Below are 20,687 nucleotides of genomic sequence, written 5' to 3' on the forward strand. Positions count from 1 at the left end.
TATACTTATGTGTTGAGTTAATATCACATATTTATAACAACACTTATCATCAATTAAACACATATTAGTCTTAATATATTATTATTGTTCATGTCCACAATAATACTTTGACTAAAAACATTTAAAAATGGTCATATCATGTTTTGAACATTATCATTATACAATTTATTTAAACATAAAAATAAATGCAAAAAACATTAATTACAATACCTTTATAAATACGCTAGGTAAAAGTATGATATTACAATTATCATATGATTGGTCCTTAGTATATTCCTATCACACTCTCTCATTAAAATGTAAATTGATAAACAATCCAATTTATGCACAAATCTTAAGGAACAAATAGAAGTGTTTTCTCTCATACACATATAACCTAAACAAGTGGTAAGATCTTGTTATCATGAAACCTCTTAACGCTCAATTTTTTTATTTATAAAAACTTCATATTGAAAATTTTAATATATTCCTTGACTTAATTTTTGCACGAATTATCATAAACTACTAAAATCCTCAATTAAGCAATTTTTTTTGCATACGGAGACATAGGTTATCAGAATGTCTTCGTAGATTGGTTGGATGAGCGAGAATCCTCTTATCCATGGAAATTTTATATATGTGTGTATATATTGAGTGAACAAAATAGTTTGCCCCTTCCACCTTTCCAACAGAGCTCACAATATTTAATATTATTATATGAATCACTGAAAACCATGCAAATCTTAATTCCTCAAATGCCTTTTGCTACCACAAATTAATATATACATACATTATAAGTTTACATGTTATAGAAGGGTCGAGAAACACTGCAAAGCTGTTCAAGAATGAAGCATGCATGACCACGTATATTTATATAATATATATTATGTTTTTTTGGCATGATATAGCTGAAAAACAAGGTGAATAAGGTCAAAGGTGTGATATGCATCAACTTTTGAGACGTATATAAAGGGTGTGAGCATTGGATAGGGTAATTTCAACCACCAAAATGAAACCATATGCACCAAATTCTTGCCTGCATTTTGTTTTTTGGTCGAAATTTTGAATGGAACAATATCCTCACTTGCCCTTTCTCTGACAGATTGGCTGCTTTGCATTGCTTATGTAACCTTGTTGAACACATGTTCTTTATGTTTCAATCACCTGTTCGATGTGGCTAAATTGCTTATGCAATGTGACAGAACTAGGGAATATTTTGAAAGGTTGTGAAATCCAAAACGTGCATTGTCATGGTTCAAAAACATGACATAAATAATGTTAATATTTTAGCATTAGAGTAGAAGCTCTATAGGGATAATATAATTTTTTACCTTAAATTTGGTAACTGGGTTTGACTTTGATATTTGTATTTTTTGTTATTTTAGTATTTGAAGTTAGCAACTAGGCCTATTTTCATTACTGAACTTGAAAAATATACAAGTTTGAAGATGTTGCATAATCTCATAGTGTCACATTCAATTTTTTTAATAACTGGACAAGCGGTTGAATAGGTCAGGCCATCAATTCTCGATTCAACTAACTTAATCGGTTTGACCGTTGAACCAAAATTAATTAATTAAAAATAAAGAAATTTCAAATTGTTAAACTGACATTTTTTGTCCAGATTTTCAATTTTTACTAATTTCAAATAATTTCCAAGTTAATCATTTCAAACCCTTTGCTTAAACCATTATATTGATCAATTCTTGGTTCGTCTAATCTGATTATATTCTAATAAAATTGGTTACATAATCAAATCTTGATAGAACCCAAATTTTAAGAATAAACATGAATTTAATTAACAATTTTAATGATCAAAGTAGATAAAAAATACAAATACCAAAATATTCCCAAGTTCAGGCGCCAAAGTCATATTATCCCAACATTTTATCCAAAAATCGGGTGTAAATATTTGTCATTCAAAAGGGTTTGCATGTTCCTTGTTTGGTTTTTCTAATATATATATATATACATTTAATGTGATATTGTAACTCGTAATATAAAATCAATTTAAATCACTTATATTAATTTTAATTTAATAATTTATCACCATCCAATTCACCGATAATGCAAATAAGATTATACCTTATTAATACACTAAATATAAATTTTATTTTAAATTAATCCTAGTCGACTTTTGTTCATTGCGCATCAAAAAACTTTTTTTAATAAAATAATAAATAGGGTAAACTACAAAATAGTTACTTTTATTTGCCTCAAATTACATTTTAATCATTTATGTTTGAAATACTACGTTTTAGTCACTTACGTTATCGTTTTATTACGAAGTAGTCACTCTGTCGTTAAGCTCCATTACCTCCCTAACGGCAATCCTACGTGGCAGTCCAAATGAGTTTTAAATGTCAACTTAGATATCCAACTGGGATGAAAATAATTTTTTTTAGTCAAAATGAAAAAAAAATTAAAAGAAAAAGGAGACGAATGATTTTTCTTTTCCAGTTCAAGGTGTAATTAATTTAAAATTTTTAATTAATTAAATTTATTTAATAAAAAAATTATTCTCGTCTCCTTTTGGCATCCAAGTTGGCGTTCAAAACTCATTTAGACTACCACGTAGGAATGTCATTAGGGAAGTAACGGAGCTTAATGACAGAGTGACCAATTTGTAACAAAACGATAACGTAAGTGACTAAAATGTAATATTTCAAACATAAGTGACTAAAATGTAATATTTCAAACATAAGTGACTAAAATGTAATTTGAGACAAACAAAAGTGGCTATTTTTGTAGTTTACCCTAATAAATATTATTATGAAAATGTTTTTATTTTTATATAAAATTTATAAAATCAATTTTGACTTAATAATTTCTTTACTCTCTTTACCTTTCTTAATAATAGTAGAAAGATGTTGATTGAGTCTTAATTTGATTGGCATGGGTATTCTTATCAATACAGGAAGATGTGAGTTCAAATGTATTGAAGCATATTATCCTCCTTTTTATGGTGGTAATGAATTACATGAGTATTTTTTTTCCTAAAAATTCTTGCAATATTTTTTTAAACACAAAAACCTTATTATATTTGTTAAAACTTGTTTGAAGTAGTAATTAAATTTTTTGCCTAGCATTTACATATTCAAAATTTGTCATCCCTTTCCTCTAATGATTGAAAAAAATTTACTATTTTTTCGGCATTATGCGTATTTATATCTATGTTTTAATTATTTTTTTAATATCATCTATAAAAAATAGAAATATGAATATCCTATTAAGTGGATGTATTTTGATAATAATGATAGATTGTTATGATTTGATTAATGTAGTGACTAACAATTAATCAGTTTTACAACAAGTGTTGGGTTTTAATGAAATAATTCAAGTTAAAACCCTAAAAATGATATTTTTGAGAAAAATAATCACGAATTAAAAAAAAATCATTAAAGAAAGAAAGAGAAATTAATGAGCTTCAAAATCATTGTTGTAAGAGGAGAATGACTATTCATATAGTGATTATGCGGAAAGCTATAGGTGTGGGAGATTCTATCTTCCCCCATTCCCTTTTCTTAAAGAAATGTCTTGCCTCTTCTTGCTAAGATAGGGAAATATTTATAGCTTTAAGTTGGTTACTTAGACATGTGTTAAGATCTTGGCCTTGTAGGTCGTTTTGGAAGGTATGGGTAGCCTCCTAGCTAAGTGTTGATCGGACTTGATTACCTTAATAATTAGACTCGGTGAAGATTCACGTATTACCATGCAAAAGATGGATATGACTCCTTAATTTGTCGAAATGTGCCAAAATTGAAATTCTAAGTGTCAAACATGTAAGAGAGGCAAGAGGCAAGAGGCAAGAGGCAAGTGACAAGAACTATGTTGGACAAGATCCCTTGATATAGCAAGGCATTAAAGATTAGTAAAATTATGCTTGATTCATATGAATAAGAAACATGTAACACATATTTATGGAATAAAAATATGATTCAATTCAATTTAAGCAACCACAACTTTTTAATTTTAAAAAAATATTTAAACATCACGAATCATTTCGATTTTCCATTTTTTAAATTTTTTCTTGACTTACATGAATATAAAATATGATACTCCATATAAATATAAGAACATTAAGTTATCCAACACTCAATAATTTAATCGAATGATAAAGTTAAAAAGATAAACTTCCTATTGTATTAAAATAAATTATGTCATATTTGTATAACTGAGAAGAAAATGAAAAAGAATGCAATAAAAAATAAAATTAATTATTTTTATCTTTAACGTTACTTCTCTTATACTAAATATTTATCTGAAAAAAATAAATTGCATACAATTTATATTTCCTCGTTTCCCACTGTTTTTTTTTTCATCTTATTTTTCTTTGATATTAGAAAAGCCCAATTCACCAAAAGCCGAAGAAAATCATAGGAATGGACCTTAACCAAAAAAAGGTCGGTATGCTCACAAAAGGTCTAATTCTAAATTTTATCCTTCTACTTTGCTAAAACTAAAAATATTATCCTTCTACTTCAATTTATCAAAAATTGACATTCTTACTTTACAAAAACTAAGAACTTAATCCAATTGTGAGTAAAAACATAAATTTGAACAGTTGATTTTTATTAATTTTTTGCATATAATTTGTTAATTCATTGTAATTGATTTTCTAGTTAAGGTTTAACAGTATTACTAATTGGGTTAATTTCTCAATTTCCATCAAGTACGAGGATCAAATTTTGACAAATCAAAGTAGATAGAACAACTTTTCGATTTTCATAAAGTAAAGAAATAAAATCCATAATTAAATCTTCGAATAAATGAATAAAAGGTCTCGTTCTTATTTTCTTTTCCTTCTATTGCGTTAAAATTTATGATTTAATTACTTTAGTTTAGTTTGACACAATGTGGTTATCGTATTTTATAATGTTATTAAAGCATTCACAATATTAATCAATATTGTAAAAATTGAATTTACAATCGAATTGTTTATACAGTCAATTCTAAATTCAACTGTTGAACTGTTAATTCAATAACAATTAAATAAAAATATTAAAAATATATATAAATTGATTTAGTCAATTGAACCACTAGTGTTTTTTCTCTCAATTTTTTATTTATAACAAGTTCAGAATGGTTTGCTCTATATTCAATTTTATGTCATTGGTTCTTGATTTAATAAGTTCAATTAAACAGTTCGATCAAATTTTGATATTAATATGGTTAACTATTCTACTAAATTGTTGATGTAAAACTTTTAAAAAAAATAATTTATAGATGAACCAATTATTCAAGACTATTTAAAAAAAAATTCAGTCAAACAACTTAATCTAATATAAATTTACACGTAAGTTGAATGCTTAAAGATAATTTTAGAGAAATTTCACATTCACACTTGAGCTAGATTAGTTACAAGTGTTGGCAATTTTGGACTAAATAAAAACATTATAAAATTAAAAAGATTAAATTATATCAAATTAAAATAGAATGATTAAATTTCAAATTTTACCATAATAAAGGACTAAAACTATAATTTCACCCAAAGTTAATAAAAACAAAATAAAGACCAAGACTTTAGTTGACCAAATTAATTGAGAAAAATGGGAATTGAAGGAAAAAAAAAGCAACGAACCCTGGCAAATGGGGAAAAGGGGGGAAATTTTGATTTTTGAGAGCGAATTTCCTTAAAAATTTGAAGGAAATGCGATTGCGTTGCTGGTGGGAGTGGCCGTCCGATGAGAGATCGGCGAAGGAGGACCACCGCCGTTAATGGGAATTGTCGAGTTACAAATGACTTGGCAGCCGAGTCTACTCAGTGAAAAACGGAAGAAAGGCCCTCCTTTAGGCTTAAGAAACCTCGGCAACTCTTGTTACCTCAACAGCGTCCTTCAGTGCCTCACCTACACTCCGCCGCTCGCCAATTTCTGTCTCCGTTCCCAACACTCCTCCTCTTGCGACGCCTCCGCCTCTAAGAAACCCCGAGACTGTCCTTTCTGTATCCTCGAAGCGTGGATTACACGCTCCTTAACCCTCGATCTCACCCTCGACGCTCCTTCCAAGATCCAAAGCTGCCTTAAAATCTTCGCCGAGCACTTCCGGTTCGGTCTACAAGAGGACGCGCATGAGTTCTTGCGGTACGTTATCGATGCTTGCCATAACACGTGTCTGCGTTTAAAGAAGTTGCGGCTAAAGGGAAGTGAAGGAGGAGGAAGAGAAGAAGCTGTCAATGACAATACCGTAGTTAAGGAGATATTTGGGGGTGCTTTGCAAAGCCAGGTTAAGTGTTTGGGGTGTGGTGGGGAGTCAAATAAGGTTGATGAGATTATGGATATTAGCCTTGATATTTTGAATAGTGGTTCACTTAAGGAAGCTATGCATAAGTTCTTTCAGCCTGAAGTTTTGGATGGGAATAATAAGTACAAGTGTGAGAAGTAAGTTCAAATTCAGTTCAAATTCCAACTTGCTTAAATTCTTGGTTTTATTTGTTTGGGTATCATTTTGATGTTGCTTTTGCTTTCAACATAGACTAATTAATTACAGACAATGTTTGTGAAGAATCAATGTGGTAAAAAGGAAATGAAACTAGTATATCGATGTAGTAGTCAACTGAACCACGGGTGGAGTGACAAAGGACTTGATACCCGGGTTGGATCCTAAACAATTCCTACCCCTACCCCTATCCCTTTCCCTTTACCAAATATATATATATCGAAGTAGTAAAAGTAGCAATCAAAGGGAGCAATATTTGTTTAGCTAGTGTCTTGGTTGCTTTTATTACATGCTTGTACTTTCAGAAGCAAAAAGAACCAAGGAACAACTAAAAAGCTAGCAGTATGGGTTTTCTAGACATCGCAATATATGGTTTTAGTTTTGTGTAGCATAAATATTTTAGGTTTGGTATTATTCCTATAGGCTTTTGTTTTTTTTATCTGTTATGGTTTTGTATTTTTCATCATTTTTACTATATAAGCCTTTTTAGGAAGAAAAAAATTGCTAATGCAAGAGTGACCCTGGCAGAGTGTGATTGGCACATTTTATTTTGGCTTATTGTGTTTTGAATGAGAAACTTATGGATTTTTAGTTGTAAGAAATTGATGGCAGCAAGGAAGCAACTGTCTATACGTCAAGCACCTAATATCCTTGTGGTTCAACTGAAGGTATGGCATGTTTTTAAAATCTTAGTCTTGGTTTTCATTGCCAATATTATAATTGTTTAAGTTAGTTTTTCTTTTATTGTTTCTTGGATTAATGGAGTGGTTTTTGGATTGTTATGGCAGAGATTTGAGGGAATCTTTGGTGGGAAGATTAATAGGCCTGTCACATTCGAAGAAGTTTTGGTTCTTTCAAGCTTCATGTGCAAAGCTAGCCAGGTGTGTTAAGCTGTTTCTTCTACATTTGCCGCATTCTGTTAATTCTATCATCTAAGTTTAACTGTGACTAATAAAGATGTGTGTAGTTGCAAGTTAACTAATGATACCTCTCTAGAAGGTGGTATAAGTGATTTCCTAAAAAATAATGTACATTGCTGGGACATTGAGCTCTAATCTTCAAATATAAAATATTTTGTCATTTCATTTGTCCAAATAGCCTGAATATCAATATGGAATGGTGGAATGTTGGACTTTAAACACGTTCTAATCCCCATGATTGTTTGATTTGCGATGGAGTCAACTATAGAAATGAAAACTCTGAGTGTCAACACTAACTTGTAATGGACTAAACTATTGTCAAGCACTTCTTGTTCTTCTTGCCAGTTTTAGTCATCTGTTAAGTGTGATTCTTGATAGGTTATCTTTTAAAAATCTACTGAAAAAATGGATAATGGAGTTTACCCAATTAATATAGTGTAGACTTTAATCTGCAAGAAGAGAATATTAAAACTCCTTTCAGATTAAGGAGATATTTGCCTGGTTACCTTGGGATGTATAGATTTTTAGAAGTGGAAGAAATAGCTTCAAATACATTTTAGAGGTTGCCAACTGCAATTGGCACACTGCTGCTAGAATCCACCAGTGGCTAGAAAGAATGCTAATGGATTCTCTACAATTTAGAAGGAATTTTGATGGGTATAGTGCACTTAGCTTATTATGGAAATGTGCCTTTTATTTCAGGGTAAAAGATTCTCAATATAGTATTAGGGATTACTGCTCTCTTTTTATAAGTAGTAAAGCTTGTAGGGAGTGCTTGAGTGGGGCACATGTGTAGGGGGTATATTGGGTACACAACGTAAGACTCTGAATAAATAGAAAAAATGTTGGTTGAAGAAACACTGAAGGAACCGACATCTAAAATAATCTGGAGAAACTGAGCTTGCATAGGAGAGCAAAACTAGGAAAATAAATGTCTTAAATGTAAGATTATGTCTCTACTACCCCATTAGCACTGCTAAAGTAAGCAAAACAGTCCCATTCTTCTACACCTTTACTTGACAAGTCTCTCCAGCTCTAGCAGTTTTACCCAATAGAATTTGACACACTTGAGCATTTTCTTTGTTATCCCATACAAAATGATGGGTTATACTTGTTCTGTGCCATATATCATCTATCCCCTCTTTTCTTTTCTTTTTTTTTGTAATTTTGTTGTTATTTTCAATGCAGGATCCACGGCCAGAGTATAGTCTATTTGGTACTATTGTCCACTCAGGGTCCTCACCAGAATCTGGACACTATTATGCATATATCAAGGTGCTTATGTTATCATGTTTCTTCCACCTTATATGTATTCTTCAAGGCACTCTTGAATTATTTGCTGATATTTGTTTTCTGTTCGTAAAGGATGCAATGGGCAGGTGGTATTGTTGCAATGACTCCTTTGTCTCACTTTCAACCCTGCAGGAGGTCTTGTCAGAGAAGGTTTATATTCTTTTCTTTTCTCGTACTAACCAAAGGCCTGGGTCTTTGAGCACTTCATTTTCTTCCAATGGAGCTAAACCACATGTTTCTAACGGAAGTGAGACATCCAAAGTCTTGAAAGCTGTCCAATTGAAACCGGTCCAAACAAAACCTTTTGTTGAGCAATTTTCACAGAATGATAAGGTTGGGAAACAGTCTTCAACCCCACGGGTGAAATTCAACATTTCTGAAAAACCTGTTCCCAAAAAGCTTCCAATTACGGTTAATGGAAAAATTGACTTCCATAAGACTCAAAACATCACCGTGAATGGAGTTTCAAAGGATTCAATTCATGTGGACAAGAATAAGAAAGATATGTTGCCATTGATGAACAGGAATGTTATTGACAAGAGCAGAAAAGTTGATACTGCTGGTAGTGAAAAAAGCCAACCATTTGCATTGACAAATGGAAATTCTATGAAATCAGATCCTTTTGTAGTTAATGGTAGCAGTAGGATGGCAGTTGGAGTGGAGGTTAATAATGCTCATTTTGATGCCTGTGATAACTCAAAGCAAAAGAAATCAGAAGATTCATCTGATATCTTAGAAGCAAAGCAAAAATTAGAAGATTCTTGTGATATCTTAGGGCCACATAGAAAATCTGAAGATTTCTGTAATGTTTTAGGGTCAAAGAGAAAATGGAACGGTTCCTTTAATTTCTCAGGGCTAAAGAGAAAACCGGAAGCCTCTTGTGATATTTTGGGGCCAAATATAAAACCAAAGGACTCTTCTGGTAACACAAGTCTAATGACAAAACTAAAAGACTCCTGTGTTAACTCGGAGCCAAATGAAAAATTTAGAGATTGCTGTGATTACTCAGCGCTTAAGAAAATAGAAGACTCCTGTGATTTATCCATGCTGGCAGGAAAGTCCTGTCTTTTGCTTTCCCAAGATGTTCGATCTCGTGCAGAAGTGGGAAACATGAAAGAAATGTAAGCTGCAATCTATCTCAATTGCTTTGGTGGTATAATATACATTTTTTTTACTCACTAAGTGCAGCATATTAGTTGTTTGCGATTATGCGGTTCTGTTAATTTTAATAGCATTGTCTTTTATGATTGTCCAGTTCCAAAATCTCTCTCAATTTGGAGATCAGTTAGAAGTCACTGTGTTCGAAGTCACCTGGCAATTTGTGTTTTCACTTTTGACATATTGATGATTTGTGTTTCCTAGATCTTGGCGTGTTTTTGTATTTGTGTTGTGTTTGTGTTTCATAATGTGTTTTAGTTATTTTCTTCCATGTCATGTTAATTTTATGTTCAGTAATCGCAGGTCTACTTGCTGCTGTTAACCTGCACTGATGAGCAAGTTGCATTTGGAATTAGTCGCAGTGTGAAAGAACCAAAAAAAAAAAAGCTTGTTAACTTGATTATATTATTGATGTATGCATAAAAACAGTTTTGTTTTCTTGTTTGCTGTACAGCATCAGACAATAGTTAGCAGGGCTTAGAAAATTGAATCCTTACTGGCATGAATATTTTAGTTACATACAATTTCTTTATAGTTCAGCTTTTATACTTGTGTTTAACTAGTGAAAAATTGGTTTTTTATTGCTTTAACATCATCTTTGTTATTTTGGCATGCTTTTAATTTTCAATGCAATATTTACCAGGTTGAAAAAAGAAGCTTCTTCAGTTTTGCGATCCTGTGGCTGGTACTATAATGTTTACAATTTCATGAATTTGAAGAAGCAGTCATATGCGCTGGAGATTGGAAACACCCTGAGTGGCAATGATTTAGAGTAAGTCTTTGTTGAACTGTTATGTAACGCGTCCATGTATGGGTAATTTAATTTCTATGTTTACTTTGCATGCATGATTTTCTTTAGGAATTTTGATGCATTCTTCTTGCTGTAGATTTTCATCAAATTGGTGTGAATTGTTGGCATGTATGACAAACTTCTATAGAAGCATATACTTGCAAAGAAAGACAATTTTTTTTTTCTTTTTTCAAGCCAAGGCTGATTTGGTTCCCCAGAGCTTTTGAGTCAATAAAATGCTTTCAAGCATTGTTTTTCAAACCTAAGGCTTATTTATTACTCAACCTTGATATAAACATGCACATACATGGACCTGGATAATGAGATAGAAGTGTTGCTGTGATTGAAGTGATTTGAGCTTATGTTTAGTATGCAAGAATTTAGTGCTGCGGGTTTCGTTCATAATGTATCGTTTTAGGATAAATGGTCATTTTGAGATGTAATGTTTGTTTTATGAGTGATGCCGTGTGATGTCTGGTTCCCTTTCACCATGGATTTCAATTGGTATGCCTCTTTTCTTTGCAGCAAGTTTTTGCAGTTTTCAAGGAGTAAAACATAACAAATGGCCTTTCTATTTCCTTTGCTAGATGCACTACACACTCTTTTTACCTTTTTAATTCCTATTCTTTTTATTGCAATAATATCCCCACAATTTGTATCAGCGTCATAAATGTCAAACCTTGATTCTTACCTTCAACTATTTTTGTGCAGGAAGAAGTTGATTGCAGATGCAAAGGCCAGTTTTATTCGACAAATACCCAAACCACTAAAGGAAGAACTAATCAAACGTATCCAATCTTTTAGCCGAAGAACACAAGAACATCCAATTCCTTGATCAGCTCAACCGGCACTGAAGCAAACAACCGTTCAATCTTGAGATCCAGTTATTCCAACTTTCAGGTAATCACGGATGTGAACTTCTTGGCTAACTTCTCTTAGCCAGTGTCTTGTCATGTTAATCTATAGTACAAATTGGTGTTGTAGTGAAAGAATATACATCTTTGGGTGTATGTTGATCCAGCAATGGCACTAGATATTCATCTTTGGACATGCTTGTCGCTGGTTGCCCCATGAATGATTTCGAGATAAAAGTGGTGAGTTGGAATATTGACAAAAGTTTTGATCTGTTGAGGCCTTGTAGAAGTTGTTTTCTTGTTTCTTCAATATAATTTTGTTTTGGCTGAAAAGTGAGGAAATCTTAATTCATTTTGTATGAAGAATATTTTGGAAGAAATCAATTAGTATTAAAATTCTTCATTGTATGGATTGCATTAAAATTCTCCCATCAAAATGTGATCCGATGATACTAGGTTTATGTGAATTACTTACTATCAATGAGTTAAAACCTACAATTGTTGCTCCACTTAAAATCTATCTTGAAAATGAATAAATATTACAATGTGTTGGTTCTTTTATAAAAATGAATTAATCGAGACATGTGCTATTTGTTTACGGATTATAATTATAATAAATATATTCATACCCCAGTTTGATTTCTTTTTTATATTTATATTGTACAAAATTTATATATTTGGGTGTCTAAATAATTTTAATTTATTATTATTTAATTTAAATAATGATATTAGTAATTAATTTTCATCTAAATATTAAAATTCAAATTAAATTATATTCATTGGATTGTATTTAACTTTTTTGGTTCAAATAACTAAGTACTAATTTGAATAAAAAAAAAACTAAGTTTAGTTAAAATTATAAAGTTTGTTGTGGTGATCACTAATTTCATCCCTTACTTGTGAGGTTAGGGGTTTGATTCCCGCCTATAATCGTTTATTTATTTGAAAGCACCCACAACAATTTTGACAATTTTGAAAAAAAAAGAAAAAGAGAAATATGTGGAAAAATAAATGTATAAATGCATAATTGTGCAAAAAAAATACATAGTTGTTTGATTAAAGGAATGCCTTGAAAAACAAATGGGAAAATGCCAGACGTCAAAGATGAATCGGCTTGGAAAAAGATGAGGCAGGAACGGCCCATATTATCCCATCATCACTAAACACTAATGAATTTGCAGTTTGGTTGGGCCTTTTTTTTCTTGAATGAATGACTGATCTTTGTTAAAATAATTATTTACAAAATGGCATCCGCTTTTGCCTTTGCTTCTGGAACCTCACCTTCATTCTTACCCTCTAACAGCCTCAAACCCAAACATTCACCGCTTCGTCGTCCTTTGGCGCCTATTAACATAAGATCCGAAAGCATGGCTACTGAGAAACTCGGCATCAAAGTTGAAACCAACCCCTCAGAATCCAAGCTTTCTCAGCTTGGTGTACGCCAGTGGCCCAAGTATGGCTAAACCTTTATATATATATATATTGATGGGGTTTTATTTTTATTGATGGATTTTTGTCTTTTATCCAATTTTCTTAAAATTGATGAGATTATTTGTAGAAAATTGGAACTAGAACGCCACTCAAATAATCCCCCAACATATATATAATGCAAGAACCCAGTGCATAAGTAGTGAAAATGCTTTAGGCCTCGTAGGGATTTTTCCGATATATGTTGCATGGTAGCATTTGGCTTGTGTGTTAGTTTAGAGTTTGCTAAAAGGTTCATAGTTGAATGCTTTGTGATGCTAAGAAGTGTATTTGGTTTTTTGATTTTCAGTGTTATTTTTTTATTAGGAGTCTGAATATGTTTTGCACTTTGTACTTAAAAAATTGGGCAAATTAATTTTTATATTTAGATCGAAGAGCACACGGATCCTTCTGATCAAAACTCCATCCATTTTTATGGTTAAAAATTGGTCATTCTATTTTAGTATGAGGTGCATGTGATACAACACGTTTAACTACTTAGTTATTCCTTCAGCCACATCTATTTTAAACAATAGAAATGGATGAAATTTTAATAGAAAGTACCAATTTCCTTTTCAATCTAAAGTAAAATGACTAATTTAATTATTTTTTTGAATAAAATAGGTAAAATGCAATCTGATTCCAAATATAGGAGCTTGATACTCTTACCGCTTAGTTGCAAGGTGGTTCATTTTTCTAGATTGTCTGTAATTAGGTGTAAGTTTTCATTTTCTTTCTTATTAGAAGTGTCTTTTAAACCTATGTGCTTTATGGTAGATCAGGGTTAAGATCATTTTCATTACCTTAATAGTCCATTACTTTTTCAATTTGTTCATCAACATCATTTACATTTAAGCAATAGCAACATTTCTGATTGGATATATATATTTTAACAGGTGGGGTTGTCCTCCTAGTAAATTCCCATGGACATATAGTTCAAAAGAGACATGTTATCTATTGGAAGGGAAAGTCAAGGTATACCCTGAAGGTAGCAATGACTTTGTTGAAATTGGTGCTGGTGATTTAGTTGAGTTTCCTAAAGGGATGAGTTGCACTTGGGAAGTTTCAGTGGCTGTTGACAAACACTATAAGTTTGAGTGAGTGCTTTTATAACCTCATGCTCTTCTTTTACCTTCTTTTCTCCATTGTTATTATGAAATAAAATATAAATGCTTGGGGTGATGTAAGATACCTCTATATTGTTCAAGTTTGATTATGATTTGGAGCTCAGAACTTAAAGTTTATTTAGCTTATTAAATATGGTCTTATACTATCTTCTCTGTCTGCTCTGTTTAGATACATGATGTTTAGTTTTGGACTACTGTGAAATTATAGCTGTTGGGGTAAATGTTGGATATGGATATATTCAATATTTTCCTAATTTTTCTTTATATGTTTTGAGGATCATACTTTCTATCTATGACATGAGTTGTTGCCTATGCATCAAGAGGGAACACATGCAGTTATTTTGCCAACTCAATTGTAGTAATAGTTAATCCGTGATTATTGGGAACAGCTAGTGTATCCATCCGGAGAAAGTTAATTTGGCTTTGAACCAACTTTTGAGTGAACCATCGAAATCGATTAAATTGGACTAAAAAATTGATTGTATTGGTGGTTGAATCAAATTTTAATTTTTTAAATGCTTTTTTATTTATTTATCATTTTTAAAAATTTTTAATAATTGATTGAATTAAAAATAGGACAACCAATAGAACCGGTCCAATCATATTGCTATATTGTTCATAAATGAAATGCTAATATTATTATATTTGAGTTTTATGGTTGATTTGATTAAAGTTAATTGCTAATATTATTATACTTAAAATTTTTATAATTTTGTTAATAAAATAAATTTAGTCTTAACTACAAATTTGTTTAATTTGTCAAATACAACTTAATAATATGATTTCATTTGGGTTTTCAAATTAATTTGATAAAAGTTACTAATGTTAGTAAGTAATTATGAATTTTCATCAAATTAACTTTAAAATTTAAATTAAACACTAAAAAGTTATTGTTATTATATTCAGGTGATAGCTTTTGTCAAATTCAGGTATCACATTGAACCAAAAAATAACACAAGTACCTGTTAGAAAAAAGTGTATCAAATTATACATTAAGCCAATGAAGAACAAAAGTACTACCAGCTTTTCCTTATTCATGTGACATTGTCCCCATTGGGACAAAGACAGCATATTTACACTGCAGACAAGACCAGTCCTTCAAAATGGTGAAATAGTGATCAAGCTTAAGACTTCTTCAAACCAGTTTTCCTGTTCTAGCATGAAGCTCTACTTTGAAACTGAGCAGCAGAAAGCAAAATAATAGCTTTTTTCCCTTATTTATAAAACAACATTCGCACAGATGTTTTAGCAGCCCATGAATGATCAAGCAAAACAGAATAAAATTCATAGAGACTGAAGAAGATTCAAAACTGATTTCCGGTCAGGCATGCTAGGAATGGCTCCCTTCACTTGAACACAAAGAGAGGCTGCTGCAGCTGTGGAATTGTTAAAACAGAATAAATGTGAAGATAGGCAAGGTCATGGCCTATATACATATATATGAATATATATATACGAGTAACTGAGAGAGGGCAAGGAATACCGGCAAAGTTCAAGGATTCCCTTTTGGATTTTCCTTCTACGAGAGCCACAGCAAAGGATGCAGTAAATGTATCCCCAGCTCCTGTTGTATCTACAACTTGTGCGGCAGGAATGATAGGCTGTGTAATTGGTTCCTCACCTTCTATGAATAAAGCAGATCCCTTGGCCCCAAGTTTCACAAGAACTTGCTTAACACCCTGAAAGTTATTCACATTTAACTTGTAGTAAAAAACTTGGCATCTGCCTAGGGACTTGTATAGTTTCCACAAAAAGCTTGCTCATTACTTAAGGCCATTTATTCGAGTTAAAACTGGAACTGATCAAACAAGACAAAAAAAAAAAAAAGCATACTAGTTTACTGTTTAATCTAACGTGCAGGGACTAATTTGCTCATTTTTTGAGTAAAGGGGGCAGAAAGCAATCTGACTCCTAATATAAGAGCCTCCATAATGCTTTTACTGTGTCTATTTCGGCAAAACGTGCGTGGGATTGTTCACCATGCTAGTCCACATGTTTCAACTAGTACTACAAGCATGTTCTCTATTGATCATTACAGAATTAACCATGAAAGAGGGGAGAAGTAATTGTTGCATGTGAAACATATCTAAAGGACAAAAATTTGTGGTAATCGCCACAGTTGTTGCCAATACTGAATTGTTGTGACAATTTACTTTAAAAGCTTATATGTTAAGGTTTAATAAAATGACAAACTAAGGCCTTTTTCAGGTGTAGAAAAACTCACCATTTTGTGACATTTTGCAGCCGCTTGACTAATCTGCTCAAAATTATCAGTAGGCATTCCCGTCAATCGACCGAGTTCAGATTCATTTGGGCTAAATATATCAACGAACTTTAGAAGTTCTTGGGGCATTGGTGCATCCATTCCGCCAGCATCCATAATTACGGTAACACCAGCACCCTTCGCAGCCTGAAAAGAAACCTCGAAAGAGAGACTGAACTAGTAAATTCTACCATGTAAAGTCCATATCAGTGAAGCAAAAAAATATAGTACAGAACCCAAGACCAAATAGGCAAATATCAAGTTCACCTTCAATTAGACCAAATGGACTTCATTGTCAATGGAGAACCCGAGACCTTAGCTTTTGGCTACTAAAGAGGATAAATTTTATCTCACTGCACCAGACTACCAATGTAGCAGTCACAATATTATCAATAATCTCTTCAACTTTGAATTGAGAATAACCGACACGAGTCTGATCGAGGTAGAGTTCACTTTACAACCACACCACTTTCCTTTTCTAACCAAATAACCCTAAACAAATACCCAACCATCTCCAAATAACTACAACAATACCCAAAATCTTTTCTCTAAGAATTAAGCCTACTTTTGAGGATGTTATCACAAAATCCAAATCTTATTTCACATCAAATTAAAATGGAAAAGCATCCATGCAACCTAAAATATGAGACCCTAGCATCCCTTATTTTTCAAAGGCATCTCAAACCCATCTTATATCGTTCTCACAAACTGTTGTTGCCTTCTCAATTTAGAGTTCCTTCTATTGTGCGACTTTGATATATAAAACTATTCAGAGTTCCTTCTATTGTATTATTGAAGGCAAGGAAATACTTAAAGGGGCATATCAAAATTGTATAACCCCAAATTTCAAATATGACCAAGATGTTCAAGCCTCAAAGCTTAGCCATAGAGCACTCTCTAAGGCATAAGGAACGCAACAACTCCAAGTTCAGAGTGAACCATGTAGAAGATCCTCATCACACGAGTTCATAATAAAGTTTTTAGTAGAATGATCTTGAGCTGGAAAGAAAAAAACAGCATACCAACTTAAGGATAAATTATAACACCTTAATAAGCTTTGCTAATTGAAAGTCTCTCAGAATTTCTAAGCACTTCTCATACTTTAGCACTGTACTTGGTAGCATAAGTTAATAATCATTGAATGACATCTACGTTCTTTGAAGCTTTTCAATTGACCCAAAGCAAAATACTAAAAGAAAAACAGCTAAAAGGTTACTTCTAATTAGCAAGACTAGAATCACCATGGTAAAGGATTTCCTAACTTTGAATATTACTTTTCACCAGACATAAACACATCTTTGAAATCATAAATCTGGACATAATATTCAAAGAACATATTAAAAACTGCTTAACCATATTAATTTGAGATGTTATGCAATAAACTAGTAAATATGTAAGACTAAACATCAAGAGGCTCAAGCTCCATTTGAAAAGTGTTTTTCAACTCAAACCATGATTTGAAACCAAAAGCTCAAAAGCAATGATAAATAAGGAGCTTTTCAAACCAAACCATCTTCTTAAACTCGGGTTTTAACCCAAACCAAAAGGCTAAAATTTTTAGCTCTCGACTTTTACAAAAGTGCTTTTAGCTAAAATTACTTTCTTTTACTCATTAAAGAAGTCCAACTTATCCTCTACTTTACAACATTATATCCAGAATGACCATTTTATTTTTCTACAAACTTTTTGTCAGCAATGGTAAACACAGCCAAACTTTTCCAGAATACTTTCCCACCCACTTTTCAAAAGCGCTTTTTAACCTCAATTGAAGGTCCTACAGTTCCTTGGAGATCATAAAAATCCCATAATGGTAAATCATTTCAAATGCACACAGTGCAACTCTTTCCAGCTTAAAAGCATCATCCTTTTGACCAAATTCTCAAATCATCCATAGCATTACCAAAAGAAATAAAAGACATAAAAGCATAAAGATCCCAACCTTAGCAACTTGAATGTTAACAGAATCAGGGATTTCCCTCTGAAGCAAAACAATGCCAGCATTTTTAACAACATCCAAGTCCTGATCAGACAACTTGTCAGGCCAAGAACTCATATTAGCACCACCAACAATGATGATCGAATTCTGCCCATTAGATTGTAACATCACCACAGCATGACCAGTAGGAACACCACCACCCAAGCTCTTCAAATACTCCAAACGAACCCCACCATTCCCCAATGCCTGAGTTATCAATTTCCCATGCGCATCATCACCTACTTGTCCCACAAAATATGTTGGGTAAGAAAGTTTAGCACCACAGGTAGCCTGGTTAGCTCCTTTGCCTCCTGCAAGAGTTTGACCATTTTTGGCTGAAATAGTCTCTCCTTCCGTGGGTAATCTGTCGATCTCCACATATATATCTGCATTTGCTGAGCCAACTACGACTAATGGTGGGGGTTGGGTTATTGGGGTTTGGCTGGTTTTGCTTGAGTTTATGGAAAAGGAAAGAAGGGATTGGTTTGGGTTATTCGTTTTGTAATTGCAGAATCGAAATGGGATTGGGGTTAGGGTTTTGATGGGATGGATTTGGGGATAGCAATGGAAATTATTTGATGGTGAAAAGGCGATCCCTTCCATGTTTATTTGGTGAGAAAATGGGACTGAAAGTCTCTGTATTAGGGTGATGAACACTGAATAGGAATAAATGGGTTAAAATATGCTATAAGTACCTCTACTCTTCAAAAAGTTCTTATACTTTGTTTTTATTTTTAGGAATTTAATCCCTTTACTTTTCAGATTTTAAAATTTAGATTTAATTGTTAATACTATTAAAATTATTTTATTAAATACAATTCGTGTTGCATTAATAGCAAGTGAGTATTATTTTATATTTTAAAATGTCATACAAATAAATTTAATAAAAAATAATAGTGTTAACAATTGGACATTATTTTTAAAATTTGAAAAGTAATTGAACTAAATTTCAAGAAATAAAATTACAATGATTAAATTCTAAATTTGTGAAAAATTATGGGACCTATGACATATTTTAATGGACTAAATTATACTAATAAGACTTAAACTATAAATGGACCCTTCTACTGCATTAATTTTTTACATTTTAGTCCCTAAATTATTTTTTTTTAGCTAAAGTTGCATATTTTTAGTCTTATAGAATTAAAAAAGGATTAATTGACAGGCAACACCTATTAGAATATATTACGGGATATTTTCGACTAATTAAAACATGACACAATGAAGTTATTTTGCATTGAAATTTAAAAAATTAATTTTTTTTATAATTTTAAAAAATATATTAAACATTTTAGGAAAGTATGATTGATTTTGATTACAATTGACACATTGTTAATCAACATTTACTAAATTTTAATTTAAAATTTTTGAAAGAAATTACATACTTTTTATTTATTTTAAAAAAATATTTTTAAAGTTATCAAAACTTTTGTAGAATATATATTAAAAAAAGTTATATTGTTTGTAGTTTTCCAAATTGAACTAATTTTGTATTTTTGAACATTACAAATTATATTTTGTTTATTTGAAAATTTTCATTAACATTATTGAAATATGTTTAGAGTTTATATATAAGTAGAATTTTGATTTTTTTCTTATTATTTTAACATTTAGCTAAATTTTTATATATTTTTTCAATTCTGATTAGTTTTTCTAAAAACTCAACTTTTTGTTTCAATTTATATATTTTAAAAAAAATAATTTTTTTTTCTGTTTTCCTAAAATATATTTATATAGAGATTGATTTTAATCGATGTGAAATTATATATAATGTAGTAAATTTGAGTATATATTCATGGCCCAAAACAAATATAAAATAGCCCACATTATGAAACAGAATTACGAAAAAAATCGAACGAGGAAATATCAGAGCCAGGTTTCGATCCTGGGACCTGTGGGTTATGGGCCCACCACGCTTCCGCTGCGCCACTCTGATTAGTTATTCTTTGTTTAATCTATACTACTATATATACCTGTCTTGCTTCTCTTTTTTACGTTGTTAACAACAATGGTGAATTTTCAATTTTGGTCCCTCTACTTTTTAATATAAAAATAATCAAATTTCTATTTCGGTCCCTATACTATGTTAAAATTTTTTAAAATTTATATAATATTTAAATAAGATGTTTTGTTAATAGAATTGTCCACCAAACGAGTTTAAACATTTTCGAATTGTAAAAAAATCTTCTTACTTAGCTAAAGCTTAACCTTTGACATCTAAAATTTATTTTTTAAAATTAAAATCAAATAAAATATTTTTAAATTAAAAAAATCCAAATTTTAAAAAAAACTTGGGTAATTGGACAAATAATCTATCTTAACAACTTGGTTTTTGTATTTAAATCATTATATATAATTTACATAAATATGTATATTTCCTATTATCATAATTTTAACTTCACTCTTGTCATATATGCCTCTCC

General features: G+C 31.4%; 3 protein-coding genes and 1 non-coding gene across 5 annotated transcripts; 2 read left to right on the forward strand and 2 right to left on the reverse strand.

Annotated features, from left to right (window-relative positions):
• Nucleotides 1-5,513: 5,513 nt before the first annotated feature.
• Nucleotides 5,514-11,840, forward strand: LOC107909171 (ubiquitin carboxyl-terminal hydrolase 25). Of its 2 annotated transcripts, XR_001687179.2 has the most exons (8): nucleotides 5,514-6,359; nucleotides 7,010-7,085; nucleotides 7,206-7,298; nucleotides 8,526-8,612; nucleotides 8,703-9,751; nucleotides 10,432-10,560; nucleotides 11,290-11,478; nucleotides 11,563-11,840. XR_001687179.2 is itself a non-coding variant. In XM_016836619.2 (7 exons), the coding sequence occupies exons 1-7, from the start codon at nucleotides 5,698-5,700 to the stop codon at nucleotides 11,411-11,413; spliced, it is 2,220 nt and encodes a 739-aa protein (XP_016692108.2). In that variant the 5' UTR covers nucleotides 5,518-5,697; the 3' UTR covers nucleotides 11,414-11,840. The 2 variants fall into 2 exon arrangements, 1 of the variants encoding a protein (XP_016692108.2); XM_016836619.2 differs by having other exon boundaries at nucleotides 5,518-6,359; nucleotides 11,290-11,840.
• Nucleotides 11,841-12,436: 596 nt separating this feature from the next.
• LOC107909172 (uncharacterized) lies at nucleotides 12,437-14,290 on the forward strand. The gene is made up of 2 exons (XM_016836621.2): nucleotides 12,437-12,885; nucleotides 13,796-14,290. Exons 1-2 carry the CDS (start codon nucleotides 12,677-12,679, stop codon nucleotides 13,998-14,000), a joined length of 414 nt encoding a protein of 137 aa, XP_016692110.1. The 5' UTR covers nucleotides 12,437-12,676; the 3' UTR covers nucleotides 14,001-14,290.
• Nucleotides 14,291-14,991: 701 nt separating this feature from the next.
• Nucleotides 14,992-18,921, reverse strand: LOC107909173 (ribokinase). The gene is made up of 4 exons (XM_016836622.2): nucleotides 18,229-18,921; nucleotides 16,251-16,436; nucleotides 15,510-15,705; nucleotides 14,992-15,402 (listed from the first exon to the last, which is right to left on the reverse strand). The coding sequence occupies exons 1-4, from the start codon at nucleotides 18,865-18,867 to the stop codon at nucleotides 15,311-15,313; spliced, it is 1,113 nt and encodes a 370-aa protein (XP_016692111.2). The 5' UTR covers nucleotides 18,868-18,921; the 3' UTR covers nucleotides 14,992-15,310.
• Nucleotides 18,922-20,128: 1,207 nt separating this feature from the next.
• On the reverse strand, nucleotides 20,129-20,200 carry TRNAM-CAU (transfer RNA methionine (anticodon CAU)). Its single transcript has one exon. It is a non-coding gene; the product is annotated as a tRNA-Met (tRNA).
• Between the last annotated feature and the right edge of the window lie 487 nt (nucleotides 20,201-20,687).

Source organism: Gossypium hirsutum, chromosome A08 (genome assembly GCF_007990345.1).
Source record: "Gossypium hirsutum isolate 1008001.06 chromosome A08, Gossypium_hirsutum_v2.1, whole genome shotgun sequence".
In the NCBI taxonomy this organism is placed as follows: Eukaryota; Viridiplantae; Streptophyta; class Magnoliopsida; order Malvales; family Malvaceae; genus Gossypium; species Gossypium hirsutum.

Coding starts and splice junctions, on each gene's coding strand:
- LOC107909172 (XM_016836621.2), top strand. CDS start 12,677: ATGGCATCCGCTTTTGCCTTTGCTTCTGGAACCTCACCTTCATTCTTA. Junction 12,886..13,795: donor GGTGTACGCCAGTGGCCCAA/GTATGGCTAAAC, acceptor ATATTTTAACAG/GTGGGGTTGTCCTCCTAGTA.
- LOC107909173 (XM_016836622.2), bottom strand. CDS start 18,867: ATGGAAGGGATCGCCTTTTCACCATCAAATAATTTCCATTGCTATCCC. Junction 16,437..18,228: donor TTAACATTCAAGTTGCTAAG/GTTGGGATCTTT, acceptor GTTTCTTTTCAG/GCTGCGAAGGGTGCTGGTGT. Junction 15,403..15,509: donor GGAATCCTTGAACTTTGCCG/GTATTCCTTGCC, acceptor ACAATTCCACAG/CTGCAGCAGCCTCTCTTTGT.
- LOC107909171 (XM_016836619.2), top strand. CDS start 5,698: ATGGGAATTGTCGAGTTACAAATGACTTGGCAGCCGAGTCTACTCAGT. Junction 7,299..8,525: donor TCATGTGCAAAGCTAGCCAG/GTGTGTTAAGCT, acceptor TTTTCAATGCAG/GATCCACGGCCAGAGTATAG. Junction 10,561..11,289: donor CTGAGTGGCAATGATTTAGA/GTAAGTCTTTGT, acceptor ATTTTTGTGCAG/GAAGAAGTTGATTGCAGATG.